The following is a 16836-nucleotide window of genomic DNA, read 5'->3' as shown; positions in this document are numbered from 1 at the left end:
ATTAATCTTCTCTATTATTTTACCTGTGAAGTTCCTCTTTTATTGTTTCCAAAGCCACTGAGTAGGTAATAATAAAACAGCGTAATAATTAACCGATATTAATTGAAGTATGCTGTATGGAAACCAAACCAAATACTAACAAGCCAAACAAAAGAAAAGTATGCACTGTGCAGCCTTGTTTACAGTGCTGTCTGCTGGAGTCATTATACACGTTGATATAATAATACTGAGCACTTAATTACCACATCATTTTTAAAGCGCTGTATAAACATTAACCAAACCTCTGAGGTAGGGAGGTATTATTATCTCCATTTTAAAGAGGGGAAATTCTGACACGGTGAGGTTAGTTGGTAATTGGGCAGGCTGGAGTGAAGGCTGCTGCCTCCTGGACGGTCCAGACCACGCTGTGATTTTGGAGGCTGCAGAAGCACCAGGAATGGCTCTACCTGGAACACGGCGCTGTCACCTGAGGAGGGCAGCTGTCCCTCAGCACAGCTCTGCACTTTGCAGACCTGCAGACTGGAGTAGCCAGCAGCCACGTGGTTATCTCTTCTTGGAGGTAAGCGCATGCTTGGCTCCTTTTGCGAAGCAGCAGAACATGGAGGCTCAGCTCTTTGGCAGCGCTTGATGGGGCTGGGAGGCAGCGGCTGCTGCGTGGTGGCGGTGGGAATGTCTGTCCCTGCAGAGCAGTCACTGTTCAGCAGCAGCACATGACTTCATCAGAGGAGAATCCCACAGGCTCACCAGCGTGATCTGCTCCGTCATGTTTCTGTGACCCAATTTTCCCCATTCTTTGTCTTGGACCTTCCCTGACCCCAACCCTATTATCTCTTCCAATAACTCACCCGGGCCATTATTAATGGTGCATTAACTTCGGCTGTGCTTTCAGCAGAGATGTTTTTCTTGCGCTTATTCATTCGCTCAACTCACTTAAACAGCGAGATCATTATTCCTGGGATGTCACATAAACACAAAACCATCTCCCTTGCTGACACCTATGGCCTGAGGCACTTTGCTGGATCCAAGCACAACACCGGACGACCCAAAGGGCTCCGGGAGCCACCCACATGCTCAGGGATGGAAGGTTCCCCTCCCCATCCAGAGTCCACCAAGCCCAGTGCACCTCCAGTGGGAGAAAGATCACAGAATGAAGGCTGTGGAGCAGAGCACATTTTGCAGTTTGCTGTTTCAGAATGAACGTGGTGTTTGCCACCACAGAGTTGCTGGATGCCAAAATGCATCTTTTAAGTTAGGGACTTAGAAAAAAGTATCTTCTAGGACATCCCCTTCTCCTTTTTTCTGGGTCAGCTTCTTGTGCAAAGCTGCTAATGACACTGTAGCGACAGGATCACATGAGCTGTTGTCTGGAGTTTTTCTCCCATTAATCCAAATCAATCCAATGCCGCAGGGCTCTGAAGCCTTTTTCAGATCGAGTTGCATTTTCTACCTGCTGTGGCTGAGGTTTGCTCTGGAACCTGCTGTTTGTTTGACTGTGGGCAAGTTGTGTTACTTTATCCTGTACCAGCCCTCAATGACTGAAAAAGGGCTGGGACTCAGTGTGTGTGAGCATTTGATTCTCTTCTTAAGGAGCTTTGTGAGTTTTGGCAAGACAGCTTGTCATCCCTGTATGAAACTTGTGTTCCACGCATCATAAATATCACAAGAAATTAAGCCGAGAGGGTTCTCAAGAGGTCACCATTGGTTTTTCCCACTTTCTAAGATAGGTGGCTTTGCAAAATTGTTGGAAAAAGTATTATAAGTACTGAATTATTCTATCAGCAGTCTTTTATGTTTTTCTTCAACTAATAACTTTCCATTTAGGTAAGCCTCCAGGACCTCTGCATGTATTGGATAGCACAGGAGATGTGGGGGGGCTTTTGAGTCTCTCCAAACCCTGGTTGTGCTGCAGCACTCAGTTGCAAGTGGGAGTTGAAGATGTCCTTTAAGTGTGTGCATGTTTAGGATTACCTCATCTGAGTCTGTGCCTGCTGCTAGGGTCTGCACTTAGTTTTCAGGAGGAAGGGCTTTGCAGATTATTTTTTACAAAGTTCGACTCAGTGATCCTCTTGGGTCTCTTCCAACTCAGGATATTCTGTGATTCTATGAAAGTGAACCACAAATGAAACCCGATTCAGTGGTACGGGGTCTGATTTCTTTTCTTCTGCTGCCTTTTTTTAAGTGGTTACATGTGGAGGTTGAAGTATTTGGAATATAAAAAGTTTGTTTGACCCTTCCCAACTCTTCCTTTTGGGTTTAAAAAGAGGAGCTTCTGTGGGTGCTGTAAGAACATCTCCTTTGCTCACTGCACAAACCCCTGCATGCCATGTGTGTTTTTCTTGAAGCACAGGTTTATCTGCAGAGATAATCAAAAGCCTGCATCATCCTCAAAAAATGCCTGTTTCTGCTGCCTCCCTCCCTGATTCCTGGGATTTTCGGCAAAGGGACATCCCCTTTAAACATATATTTCTGCTTCATATCTCTCCCTTTTGAAGCCAGAGAGCTGGCTGGCTGGCTGGCCTTTGAATAGGCAAGGATGAGAATAGAACAGTGGGAGGTCCGTGTCTTGCTCATAAACCTTGGCCAGAAAATCAGCCCTGACAAGTGGGGACAGGTAGCAGCGTCTCCCCCTAATCAAGCGATGCGGCGGAGCAGACGCGTTCCTGCAGGAGCTGGGGGCAGGTGGGGCCTCCCAGCCTCATCGGCGTGCGTTCACCCCAGAGCTGCATGCCACAGCTTAATGAGGAGCCATGTTATTTCAGTGTGAAACACCCTGTTTTTCCATTGGCCCTGCCCTTTGTGCGCTGCTTTGATTTCTTCACAGAATCATTGAATGGCTTAGATTGGAAGGGACCTTAAAAATCACCCAGTTCCAGCCCCCCTGCTGCGTGCAGGGTTGCTGAGCACTAGGTCAGGCTGCACGGGGCCTCATCCAAACCTGACCTTGAATACCTCCAGTGTTCCAAAGGACACTTATTTGGTTTTCTCTTCCTTTCTCGAGTTTTTTTCTGTTGTCTCAGAGCTATGGGACATGGAGGGGGGATGTCGCTTTGTGCCTTCCCTCAGTGGTGCACACTACCAAGGGGCTTGGCATGGCCCTGCTTCTTCCTGTGGGAAAGCTTTCTCCTGCTAAAAGCTTCCTCGCACTGTGTAAAACAATCATCGTTAGTACTAATTGGGCAGCTTTGGGGTTAAATCTGCAAAGATTGCTTGGGTTTAGTAAATCCTCTGCCACCACAAAGCAGATAATACTAAACAAAAGATCACCTTGATTAGATTAAAATTGGCAAATTCATTTCCCTAATCATCGTATTGCCCTTCTCCTGGCTATTCAGGAATACATCAACATGACTTACTTGAAGTAATTGAATATAATTGTCTCTTTAACTCCTGCATGTAAAGCATCCATCTTTGTTAGCAGCATGCGCTGCTGTCCTGATGCCAGCTCGCCCTCCTCATCAGGAGGGGTGGGAATGAGAAGCAAAACAGGGATGATGTTCATGAATTGGAAGCTGATTGCCTATAAAACCATTCATTATTCCTGACCAAGCACCTGGAAGAGCAGAAAAAGGAGCAGCACTGGTGGTGGTTGGTTTTGTCGCTACTCCCAGGGTGGGCAGCAGAGGAGGGACCCAAAGTGGGACAGCCCAAAGGGAGGTCACCCAAAGCAACCCATCCCTGGAAGGAAGTGGAATTGCTGACTGCCACTATTCAAATAAGTTGAAATGCCAAAAACAAACCAATCGTGCCGTGGGAGGCAGGAAATTTGTAGAAATTTTTCTTCCATTAATAGTCAGATGTGCAAGGAGGGAAGAATTCTTTTCAGATGTTGCTGTACCAACAGATAGCTAGGAACAGAGGCCAAGCAACCCAGACACCCTGTGCTTTCTTATTCCCAGCTCTCCTGAGTGACTGGGAGATCTTTTTGTACTAATTTTTTGATATTACTACAGCAATCGGTCATTTAGTAGTAGGTAGTTACAAAACTAATTACTAGAAGTATCTAAAGGCAGGCTGTGAAAAAGAAGAGGACAAGCGCTTTATCAGGGTCTGTTGTGATAGGACACAGGGAAATGGTTTCAAACTACAAGAGGAAAGATTTGCACTGGATATAAGAAAGAAATGTTTTACGGTAAGGGTGGTGAGGCACTGGCACAGGTTGTCAAGAGAGGTGGTGCATGCCCTGTCCTTGGAGACATTCAGGGTCAGGCTGAATGGGGCTCTGAGCACCTGATGGAGCTGCAGGTGTCTCTTCATTGCAGAAAACTAGGGCTGCTTCCAGCTTAAACAATTGTATAGTTCTATGATTATATGAAAACAAGACATAACTTGCCTTGTTTGAGATTCACCATTTGACCCGTTGCTGTTTATGGCTTTGCTATTATTGGTGAGTTAAATTGGTCAAGATAAGGGCTATTCCACTAAAACACCACCCCGATGCCCAGCAGCATCAGCCCATCACCTTACACCTCCCTGCATTTTGTGGCTATTCAGCCCTGGACCTACCCCATCCAGGCGGTGTCACCACCCTATTTTGAGAAGATGCCAAATCTGACCCATAGGCACTCCAGCAGAGCTATGCAGGTAGGCGTCAGGAATGCAGGAGAGTCCTTGCTCCTTTGGGTTTATTTTCATGGGCTCTCTGTGGAATGAGTGCTGCAGGAAGCCCAGCTCTGGCTGGTGAAGGTGTTTGTGGTGTCTGGTGAGTGGCTGTGCTGGGACAGTTTGTGGCCATGCTAGGAGTAAAACCCCTGTCCTGGGAGCAGAGCAGGGATGCCCTGGCACTACAGAGGGTGCGCTGGGTATCAAGACCTCCTTGCCCCTCTTCTCTGATCCCATGCACTGTGTCCAGAGGACAGAGGTGCCTCTGAGGAGGAGGGAAGCAGCTTTTGGTCCCTGCCAGCTGGGGCAGTGGTTTGGGCTGAGTGCGGTTTGGTGAGAGCAGGCACTGCTGTGCTTCTGACCTGGAAAAACACTGGCTGCCTTTTAAAGTGAAGTATCCTCACGTAAGGGATCATCCTTGCCTGGGACGATGAAAGAGTGAGTCTCCCTCCTGCCAAAGCAAATCCTAAAGGATGCGAGTTTATTCTCTGCCTGAACTGCTTTTGGGGGAGGAGGGGAGGGGAGCAGAAGGGGGGAAGCAGCTAACAGTTACCCTACTGTGTCCTGACATCAGGCGAGCTGCAAAAATGCTCCCAGTGTATCGGGGCGTGCACGGTGCCAGCCCTGCGCCAGAGCACAGAGCGTGAGGCTGCTGCGGAGCCTTAAATACTTTCCAGCCTGACTGCCTTAGCCTAACGCCTTTCAGCGCTGTTGGCAGGAGGCTTGTTTGTGTGCCTGCTCTCACCTCTCCCACTGCCGCGCCTGTGCCGCGTGTGCTTGGGAACTGAGCGCTGCGATGGGGGCAGGAGCTGCAGAGCTGGGGGCTGACACGCAGGGAAGGACGTACATGGGGATCTCTTCCAGGGGAATTGCAAGAGGAGCGCAGCCTCGCTGGATGAGGTCAGCGTAGCTCCACAGCAGCTGAACTCACGGGGTTGAAAAGCTGAATTTGAAGGCTGATAGAAAAAGAGTTGGGCGCTGCTGGAGTTTGCTCAGCATCAGCGAGAGATTCAGCCCAAGCTTTGGTGCTTGGCTTACGGATGGTGCTCTGCAGAGAGATGCTACCTGTCACAGAGGCAAGTCATGGTTCAGTACCAGCGGGGGCTGAGCCTCTGTTAATGGTGTTTCTTTGGCTTCGGTAATTTTTACAGGAAAGGCCCGGTGTAGTTGGGGGCGGTGGGAGAAATAACCTGATGAATTTTCCATTGGCTCAACTCACTCAAGTATTCTCGCCGTTAACTTTTGGGGTCAATAATAAATATTAAAACCTGTAGATTTAATAAGTCAATGTAGGTGTTCTCTGCCTTTTGAGACCACTTTATCTTTCCATCAAAGATGAAACAAGCTTCTCAAATGAATAAAAAATAGGGCCTCAAGTGATTACAAGCGCAAGCAATTTGGGCTCCTCTCTTAGAAGCTGGCAGTAGGCATTTCTGAGCCACTTCTGAATGCCTTCATGGTTTGCATTAGCACTGCTCTCACTGTTGGTTTTTAGGTAAATGTTTCCAGACCTTCAGCAGAGGTGCTCGCTGCCACTGCAGGCGCGGGGGACGGCATGGGTCTGGGTCCCGCCAGGCTCCATTGAGTCTGATTTGCGCTGCAAGTCTAGTTTTCCTTGGTGCTTCCTATAATCTCCTCGAGTTCAAAGAGCGCTTAGCTGCTTGTCTTTGTCAAAAACCCTGTTGGAGATCTTTTATGTCGAAGATGTAGGATTTCTCCGCATGACTTTGATTATTTATTCATTCCACTTCTCTGGTGTATGATAGCGCTGATATCATGAAGACCCCTTGTCTTGCACTGCTCTTGCTCTGAAATTCATGGAGATTTAGTGCCTTTGAAATTGTTTTAAAAGGAAAGGAAAAGTTTTTGAAGTCCCTTTTTTCTTCTTCTTCTTCTATTCCCCTCCACAGTGCCGCAGCACATTTTTCCGGCCTTCCACGCTCCTTTGCCCATTGACATGCGCCACCAGGAAGGACGATACCATTATGAACCTCACTCTATCCACGCTATTCACGGGTAAGTCTCGCACCTCTGCTCCTGAGCCTTGCTATGGCCCCGTCCGCTGACCCTGTGTCAAATTCCATTCCTGAAGCATGGGGCACTCACTGCCCTGTGGGTCATACAGCTCTGTTAGACCTACAGAAGTGCTGTGTAGCTCCGGGATACAAGTCCTGGAGATGGGGCTGGCTTGTGGTTTTGCACCCACGGTGTTTCTCATGTCATAGTGTGCCTTTCTGACACCATCTTGGTGAAACTGCTTCAGGAAAGGGTAAAAAGCTGCCAGGCATTCCATAAATCAGTTTTATTTCATGGGGCTTTAGCATGGACAGGCTGAGTGACTCTGGTGTCTACATGCGGTCTAGAGGGGCAGGATCATGGGTTTCAATGGGTTCCTCTTCATGAGATCCCACAAATGCTGGCCAGGGGCTGTGCCCAGGCTGGGGGAATCACACTGGTCTCCTAGTCCATATCTCTAAGTCTCCTAGACATGGTAACCCAGTGGTCCTTGGAGAGTGGTGAAGACACGTTTACAGAGAGATTTGGGTTCATCTCCTATTAATTTTGAGCAGGCAGGAAAGGAGCCAGCAGGGAAGTGAGTGGGAGGATGTGGTGGCCATGTGGCCAGTGGGTTTTCTCCTCATCCCTGAAACACGCCATCCCCATGGGAGGTGAGGGACAGCCTGATGGGCTGGCGGTCTCGCGGCTCCCAGAAATCCTTTACCCTGTGATGGCAACCTGAGGGCAGGTCCCAGGGCATTCAGCATAGGAGAACCCACAAGGGCTAAAAACAGTTTGTGTGAAGGGAAAGCAAAGCAGGTCTCATCACTTAAAAACTCTTATTTGTTCCCTCTATTATCCCCAAAGATTAGATGACCTTCCATGCCCCATGATTTTATGATTCTCTGCTCTGCGGCTTTGCAGGGCTGTTTGCAGAGCCATGCTTTTTCTGAATGGGTGTGAGTGGGGGAACAGCCTCTGGGAGGCAAGAAAGGAGACAGCAGCAGCCACGAGATCTGTGGAGTCCCACGGCTGCAAGGGCTTTATTCCACTTCCAAAACGCTGCAGGAAAAAGTGATAGGGCATTCCCCTGGATGCTAGCAGGAGACAAGTTGTCTTTTTGGCTGGCAGTCAGCTTGACTAGATGTTTAAAGAGGCAGAGAAGCTCCTTCCATGCTGTGTGCAAAGGGGAAAAAACCAGAATGGGTCGCTAATGTGAGTAGGCAAAATGGGGGGGGGGGAGATCTGCAGAGATTAATGAAGAAGTTCTGAGCTTGCCTGCATGTACATGCAGAAATTGCAGAAAAAAAAGAACACACATTAATTAAAAAATGTACTAGGAGACAGATAGTAAGCTAGAGCTATACCTAAGACAGCACACACTGACTTCTGAAAGGGACATCTTCCAAACTGTGTTTAGGAAAGAGGATAGTGGATGCTCAGATGTTTGGCATGGGTTACTCACGCACCCCAAAAAGCTGGATAGAGTCAGTGCTGCTGCAGCATGGCTAGGTATGTCTTCTTCTCAGGCTGGCACTTTGGGAACCATGCAGAGACTGTGCTCCCCTCAGTCCTGGTGCTGCATCTTTCCTGGGTCACCACAACAGTGATTTTGGTGGAGTCGTGGAGCAGGATTTTCTCCAAAATGCGATGCAGAACTTACCAGCTGTCCTGTGAATTATATCCTCTGGCAGGTCAGGTATTCGGCTAACTAATGTTAATACTCTGATATCCTAGCAGTGGCTGAGTTTGTCTGTCAGGGAACCAAGAGTATCCTGCGTAGGATTTGGGAAGAATTGTTGGCATATTCCTACCGTCCTTATTTGCAATCCTTCACCTTCTCAGGAGAAGCTTTCACAAAAAAGAATTCTTAGTTACTGAAGGTAAAACTTGGTTGTTGGTCTTAGAAGAGGAAACGTAGCTTTCTTGGAAACTTTGTGTAAGATGAACCTTATTGCTTGGACATTGTGTTGAAGGGTGCCCATGTGAATGGTGAATCATCAAAGCAGAGCAGCTGACTGTTTCTTGGCCGTGTATTTTTGTGCAGTCTTCCGTGACATTTCTGGAGCTACAGAAGGCAGCAGGCTTGTTGAAAACAACTTAGACTGAAATATCAATTACAGCTTTTGTGAGCGTGCAAGTGCATACATGTGTCAGTCCTGTCCTGGGCCTTATTCTGCTGTCAGTTAGAGAGGGCTTTCCTGCAGTAAAGCAAAGCCTGTTCTTTAGAATCAGGGGAATGCAACTTCACTCTGGCTTTCTTTCCCAAGTGCATAACCACACTGGGAAAATCCTCACCAGCTGTGGAGTTGGTCTCTTGTCCATTTTTTCTCTTTCAGTCTTATCGGCAAACATTTCTACCTGATCTCCTGCCCTTTCCTTTTTTTATATTTTGTTCTACTTCTCTTTTGTCTTCCCCTTCTCTCTCTCTTTCAGTTTCTGTTCCAGATACCACAAAATAATGCTCACCCTCCTCACTGGCGGATATCCAGTGTGAAATCACTCAGAACGTGGTAATGGAGCTGGGCTAGGGCACACTTAGCAGTTCTGTGCCTGGATAGGCTGGGCAGGCTATGTGAGTACAGAGGCACTTCTGTAAATTTGTACCCCTTCCCGGTGGTGCAGAAACCCATTCTTGTCTTTAAATTAAATAACATTGAGGAATAATGTATATTTTTACTCTAGAAAATTGTGGTAAATGTTTGGAAGACAATTTGTGTCACTGAGTTTTGGCTTCGTGATTAATTTGATCAGTGCTTGACAGAGCCCCTAATTCATCAAGCCTGTATTCTAGCTGTCTGCTGTCTTGCTGGTACCAAATTTATCTAATTACATGAACATTGCACAGCAAATTAAGTGTAGTCTCATTTCTTGCTAACTATGGGGTCTTGTTACTTGCCTGCTGCATTATGTCAAAGGTTTGTTTCCTGACTGCTTGATGTGATGTGGCTGCGTTCCTCCACATCACTGTTTGCTTTTGGCCTAATGAGAACATAAGTTGTTTTATCCTAGCTGGAGGGAACACATCTGCAAGGTTGTCCTGAGCAGGACAAGCTTTGGTACCCTTTTCTTGAGAGTATGGATGGGGATATGGAAAACTCAAGCAATGAAAGATCCACATGCAAAGATGGGTCTGAAAAATGTTCTGCATTTTTGCTCACTGTTGTTGTTCTGTCCCAGTCAGTTCCTTGTTAAGCACCATGACAAATAGTTTTCAGAGCCTGAGTCTTCCCCACTGAGCATTTAGTATATCTATGCAGTTGTTGATCATGTTGATAGTACCCTGAAATATATTTCCTAGAGAACTTTATCTGGATAAAATAGTGTTTCTTCTGTCAATAGGACACTTCACTTTTTTACACAACCTGTTATTTTTTCTTGTTTGGTGATACACCTCTTATTCATTTTATCAAGTGATCTCTTCTTTAGCATTAAGAAAAATTTGTTGGAATCATGATGCTTTCTTGGCCAGTTTGGAAAAATGAAATATTTCATTCAGTTGATCCTTGAGCTCTGCAGTGCGAACCAATAGAAATATTGTGGAGTTAAGACATCAATTGGATTTTGGCGTTGTGGACTCAATGATCGTACAGAGGATGGAAGGAGATGGAAGGATTGGAGCCCAACAGACACTGCAAGAACATGTAGTGAGGAATGGATTAAAACCGAGTGTGGGAGGGAATCTCTTCCAGGACTGCAGAGTTAGAGCAGAATGAGTGAAGGAAAGCATACTGGTCCATGTAAATTATGAGACACCATTTCTCCAAAACAGCATTTGTTTGATGTTAAGGTCGCCAAATACAGCACTCAAAAGCTAAGAAATGACAGAAATATCTTTGTAGGTTCTGACCTGTTTTGTTTTCATCGTCATAGTGCTTTAACTTGCACAGCCATCCTCCGTGAATGGGTAATGGCAGATGCTGGATTCATCTCCTGCATGCAGCTTTTATTGATTTGTCAGAATTTCACTCTGTACTATTAGCTGTAGGCAGAACATAGATCAGTGTCACCTGAGTAGAAATCCTCAGAGGTTAACAGCTGAACCAAATTCACTTCATGTGTTAAAACAGGTTCTTTTTTAGTGAAAGAGATAGTTTGCGTTTTAGTGAGCTTCCTTGTGGAAACTTACACTGCTGGAGCCCTGTCTCTGCAAAATCTCTCTTATCTGCAAACCAAGGGGACGCTTGGAGCCAGCTTTGCAAGATCAAGCTCTCAACTGCAGAGTGAAGCAGCAGGTGAGGATGGCAGGTGAGCACTGATAGCTCCCTTGCACTCCCCCCTTTAGGGTGCTTAGCTACTCTCAACTATTTCTTTTTTCCAAACTATAACAAAAAAAACAGAAAACCTCTTAGCTCAGCTTAAAAGTACTTGCCAATGCAAGAGCCTTCAGGGCTAACCCTTGTAAACAGCATGCCTAGGCTTGACTCAGCAAGAAGCTTTTTAACAGTAGTTCCTAAACTGTGATTAAAACCCATCAGGCATTATGCAGTGCAACAAACAAAAGCAGCCTTGTTTTTCTACTGACATCCCGGTGATGTTTCAGGTTGCAGTTCTAACATTATTTATTAACAAAATATTGTTGTTGTTCTTTTGTCCACATTTAGAAATAATTTTAGAAAGTAAAAAAAAAAACAAACTGAGCTCATAATTCTGTGGCTTTTGAGAAGACTGAATCTTCCCAAAGACCTACTGACAGAGAATGTTCCATCACCATGATAATGTGGAGTTGCCCTTAATTTCCCTTTGCTAGGGCTTTTATCTGTATTAATCACGGATCTTCTTGCATTTCCCTGAGATCTTAATATATTGCAGATTTTCCCTGATATTCAGCCTACACAGTTTTCCTTTACCTGATCCTATTGCCCCTCCTTGTTGAAGTTTGTTTTCCTTTTGCTGTGTTAAAAATTGGAGAACGCCCTTTCAGGATTGGTTCCCAGTGTGCCTGAGCAGCTTAGGTGGGTAACTCACAGGTGGCCAAAGTGACTGTTCATCAAAAGGCTATGGCTCAAGTGTTTACAGATTCTCCAGATTCAACCTTTATCTGTGGTTTTCCATTTTGGGTATGTTTCAGGGTGATTTTCTCTTTCCTTTGTTTTTGTGAGATTCAGCCAACAGAGGCCAAGTGGGGTTAAGGGAAAGTATGTTGTTTAGCCATACAAAAAATAATAATCATCATCTTGTCACGGTGTTCTGAGATATACCAGTGTTTTTTGCTTTATTGGAATTTGCTACTGTCACAGATGTGTCTTTTGCAGTTCCTATTAAAAAAAAAAAAAGCCATCAACAAAACACAAACCTTCCTCAGTTTTGCAGGGTAGAAATCTTCTGAAAGATCTCCCTTCACACATGGTCAGTGGAGAGGTGTTAGAGGTTGGCAGTGAAATTTTCCGTGTGGCACTGACCACGCTCCAGCCCAGGCGATGGGGGCTTTCCCACCAGTGCCCCCTGTTTTCTGCCAGGGCTCTCGTTCCCCCCACCATTGGCAGAAGGGCGCCGGCCCCGTGCGTTACCGGGTGTGCGGTTATCTTTGTAGGACGGTCTCTCATGAGGCTCCAGCTTTGATCCCACCAGGTTGCTTGGGATGGGACCAGGTAACATTCATTCCTGCAGCAAAGACGCCGCCAGGCTGCACCGCAGAACGTACGCACCAATAAAACATGTGTGTTTTCATATTTACTTTGCTACCAGCGGAGAAAATCTTTGGCAGGTCTTGATTGATGGTACTGTGCTGCCTTGGAGATACAGTGAGCTCCCTCCGGAGTCAGAGTAAACAGCTGCTTAGAGAGACCTTCTTATGTGTTTTGCAAATTTTTACGACTTTCACCAAATAGACACATCGCTCATTTGGGAAACAGGTTTGGGGGCTCCCACATCCAATTTACTCTGTCCCCTTCTTTCCCACATGCTTCTTTTATTTACTTAGGAAAATAAGAATGTGTGAGTGCACGCTAGTTTGCAGAGGCTGGTCCCCTCCGCAAGGCTGGTTCAGACCTCTCCCCGCTCTGTAATTAGCAAGAGTGTGTTGTTTGTAAGTGGCTCTTTGGTAACCTGCAGGAGGCGCTTTGGGGAACTATCAATACTGCTCTCACTGTAAAACTGCCAGGTCTAATATTCACTAGTCACTTGACCCACCTCCAGTAGACCACAGATGAAATTCTGGACTACTGCTCTTCTTTCTGGGGGACTGGAGAAAAAAAGAACTTTAATTCCACGTGTGCTTTCTCCTTAATGTTTGAGAACTGAGAAGTGAAGGCTAACTAACTGTGACTCAGTTCCGAAGGGGCTCGTGGCATGTTTTCAGGCATCAGAAAAGAAGTACACAGTTCTGCCTATCTCTGCAGAAGCAGAGAAGGTGCATGCTTCACATTTTCTGTCTTCAGTAGGATGACAGGCTGAGATGTGGTCTTCCAAAAAAGGAGCAAGCATAATCTGAAATGGTCATACAGGCCTGAATGCTTCTGTAGGTTTTTCAGTCTGCATACCATTCTAGGGGAAAAAATGGGTAAAAATTTCCAAGTGTTCTTTATTCTAAGAGATATCTAAGAGATATCTGTGCTGTCATAAAATTGAGAACATAGACTGATCCTGTGTATTTGATTGAAACTGTCAGAATACTCTGAAAAAATCAGACCTGAAGTCCAGAGGGACCTCAAAGTGTGCAGCTTCAGAGTCACTGAACCATGCAGTCAGAAACAAGGTCCTACAGATCAGGCTTATAAATGTTTGGATTGGATCTTCAGCTTCTGTGTGTTGGCATCATCACAGTGAAGTGAGGGGCTCAGTGAGCTCAGATGAAGTCGTGCCCATTAGTACTCAGAGAAGATTTGGGCCACCAAACTGCTGGGGCTGTGACACCACAATGTACAGAATGAAAAACTGCAGCTCTAATTTAGCCTGATCACTGCCAAAAGTGTAAAAATGGCTAGGAGGTTTTATTGTTGAGAATAAAAGTCTGATCTCCGAGGTCTTTTATGTAAACCTTTGGCATGTGTTCGTTTAATATGATGTCACTCTGTAATCCACCATTGCTTTTAAATGTCATTCTCAGAGCTTCATGTCAGCGAGTCTTAAGTGATAATCCCTTTGCTTACCTCACTTTATAGTAGATTAAAAGTGACTTCATGCTTCTACCTTATCCGCTGCTAAGCTTGTGCTTTAGGAAAAATTTATTTGAACTCTCTTCTCCCACTGTTTTTTAAAGAGTTTCTAAGCAGTGAAGGTCTTTCAGAAGCTATCTCAATGGTATAGCCCACTTTTCCTTGGCTTTCAGCATCCTGTGAAAATGGATCAGTGTTCAGTGCCAGTCTCCTGCCCTGTCAAACTCCAATGTCACAAATTTGTTTCCCAGGTTTTCTCTCAGCTAAATGTGGAGCACGGCCTCTCCTGACTTTTCCTTTTTATCAATCCTAAATAAATCCCCTCTCTAGATGGTGTTTCTCCTCTCACCAGTTTCCCAGGATCATGAGGACAGGAGGCAGTGAAGACTTTTTTGCCCCAGGGCTGCTCCTGTCCAGCACTGGGCTCACCAGGAGCTCTTATAGCTCCTGTAGCAAATCCTTTCTCAGTCTACAGAGCTCTCCATGCAGTTCATCTCCCCAGTTTGCCCTCCTTTTCTGCCTGAATGTCACCCTCCTACACCTAACACACCTCCCATGTAACACCCCCTTCCAGATACTTGCTGCATGTTGTCATATCCTTCCTCCTGCAGTAATGAACTGACCAGGCTGCAGTCTGTAACGTAGACTCAAATATCATTCTGTTCAGCCTCCTCGTTTTCATTGTTCTCTGAAATCCTTCCAGTGCATGGAGAAAAAATGGACAAAACCCATTCATCCCATTGGCTTGCAAAATGAAGGTTGCAGCACATTGCTTTTCAGGTGCTGTTAATCTGGTTTTTCAGATACCAGTGGCCAGGGGAAGCAAATAACATAAGGTGCTGAGAGAGAAAAAACAAATAGCAGGAATGCTGGCTTGTGATATTGGAAGAAAAAATGCAGGGTTTGTAATGTACATGCAGAGCGGAAATTTTAAAATCTCATCCAAAAGTTCCCCCCACGCAATAAAGTGCAGCGAAGTCAATTTACCCTGGAAGGATGAAGGACTGAGTCAACTCTGCTGGGATTAGAACATGTGGTTCGAGGGATCCTAGGTATTTCAGGGCTGGTTCTCGGACCACCCAGATGGCTGGGGGGAAAGGAAGAAAAAATAATAATAACAAAAAAAAAGAAAAGAAAAAAGAAGAAAAAAAAAAAGGACAGGACCCTATTTGGCAGAACGGCGGTTCTGGATACCCTGCTTGCAGCTAACATCGTGTGCTCACATCTGCACAAATCAAAGGGCAGAGGTAGGTGCTGTTACTGTGACAAATCTCAGATTTGCAGAGTGCTCCTGTGGGAATGTGTGCGTTTAAGTGGGCTTCCTAGATCCTTGAATTTGACAATACCACATACGTATGCTTTTCTTTCACGTGCCAGACTACTGTGTTATTGCACAATTTTCCAACTTAGGATTTTCATGTCTATTCTTTAATGTTTCACCATTGGCACTACATAGACAACTAACAGGGCTAAAGTGTAGGTCATTACTTGGGTCAATTTTTAAAAGCGACAGTATGATGTAAGATTGTAAGTCCCACTTTACTAGATCTGGCTAACAGTGTTATTTTCAAAGTGAATATTGTGGGTTTCAACATAATGGAGGGCCAGCTTGTCAACTGAGAAATGAAAGGCATCATGGATTTTTCAAACATGCTGTACTCCAGCATGGTGGGAGGCAGAGAAGTAGCCTTCTCCCCTCACAGGAAAGGGATTTCTTTCTGCCTCAGCCTATTTTATCTCTCCCCAAACTCTAGCTATCCAAGGCACTCATAACAGCACCTGGTTGCACTTGGGCATGACTGAAAAAATATGCTGGGTTTGCGTGTGTAACTGAAGTGTGGTTGCACTGAGCTTTCTATCGGTTTCAGTCTCTGAAAAATAAACCTGTTCCTAAATCCTGTAAGGGCCTTTGAAGTATTTTCCTTTTGATCCTGTAAAAGCATCCTGAAGAAGAATTTGTCTCATTCCTCCTTTTGTTTCTTCGTGAGAGGCTTTCCTAGTTTGATTCTGGAGCTACTTAGATGGCTTTTCATTTGCAGACCAGCAACAGGACGTGTTACCTGCTAGCTGAGCGTTTCATCTAAAAGCCTCTTAAGATCCCACAAGGTAACCACACATCCCAAATTACCACTGGTAGTAGAAGGACTACCAGATTGTGGTTAGTACATGACCAATAGGAAAGCTTCAGGCTTACAGCTGCGTTAAAGCGATGTTCCTGCATGTGTATTTCTGTTTGTGACTATTTGTGTGAGTTCGGAGATACAACATTTGATTTCATATACTAACTTCTATGCTAGATCAAGTGTAGCACAATATCTTACAAGAGAAAACTGCATTGTGGATGACAAAATAGCAGAATGTAGAAAGATAAGGGAGTGAAGGAATTAAAGCATTCAGTCATCAAATCAATAAATGAAAGGAAGATGAATCTACTGGGGAATAGGAAAGAAAGAGGTACTTGCAGGAGAGATTTGATAAGAAATGATGAGCTGATGAAGCAGAGGAACATCCACAGAAGAAATCCAGGCTACGGATTGTAAGGCTGTCTCAGTTCAGGAAAAACCTGGCTATATGCTTAATTATAAATGTATGCTTAAATGTTGACTTTAGAGGAGCTTAGGTGCATGCTCACATATTGGCCTGGCTAGAGGTGTTCTTCTGAAGGCACCATAAAAAGGAGTTATTACTAAACACTCTTGTGTAGTCATGCTGGAAAAACAGTTAATGTTGGAGATTTTTCATGTGACAGTATAGACTTGGCAGCTGGCTTCAGACCTGTTACACTAACGGATTATTTGTTGGTATTCTCATGAAGGGTTTCACTTCTGTAATGTTTCTTTTAATAATTTTGACAAAGTACAAATTAAGCTTTAATGAAAAGAGACTTCAGCTCCATGGTATACAGCAGGGCCCAGATTGGGGTGGATTCTAATATCTGCAGACCAGAGAGGATATTGAAGTTAGTTCCCAGAGGATAAATTAGGCAAAAGTTATTTCTAGCTTTTCCCCTTTCTTCTTAGTTCTCCAGCCCAACTGTTTCTGTGTAAGAAGTAATGCCATGAACACATGAAAAGCAAGGTGTCTACTGGACTTTTGTCCAGTACAGTTGAATGCTTAAGTACAATTATTACCTGTTTGTCTC

General features: G+C 45.1%; 1 protein-coding gene across 3 annotated transcripts in view; it reads left to right on the top strand.

Annotated features, from left to right (window-relative positions):
- GLI2 (GLI family zinc finger 2) overlaps positions 1 to 16836 on the top strand; it is a 175020-nt gene that overhangs the window by 109391 nt on the left and 48793 nt on the right. For all 3 annotated transcript variants that reach the window (XM_042877800.1, XM_042877802.1, XM_042877801.1), the window contains exon 3: positions 6510 to 6615. In XM_042877800.1, the coding sequence (XP_042733734.1) occupies positions 6510 to 6615 (106 nt within the window). The remainder of the gene's footprint in view (positions 1 to 6509; positions 6616 to 16836) is intronic.

Source organism: Lagopus leucura, unplaced genomic scaffold (genome assembly GCF_019238085.1).
Source record: "Lagopus leucura isolate 7727_CA_CO unplaced genomic scaffold, USGS_WTPT01 Super-Scaffold_100019, whole genome shotgun sequence".
In the NCBI taxonomy this organism is placed as follows: domain Eukaryota; kingdom Metazoa; phylum Chordata; class Aves; order Galliformes; family Phasianidae; genus Lagopus; species Lagopus leucura.
Note: the sequence above shows the minus strand (reverse complement) of the source record. Positions and strands in the feature narration are given on the sequence as shown.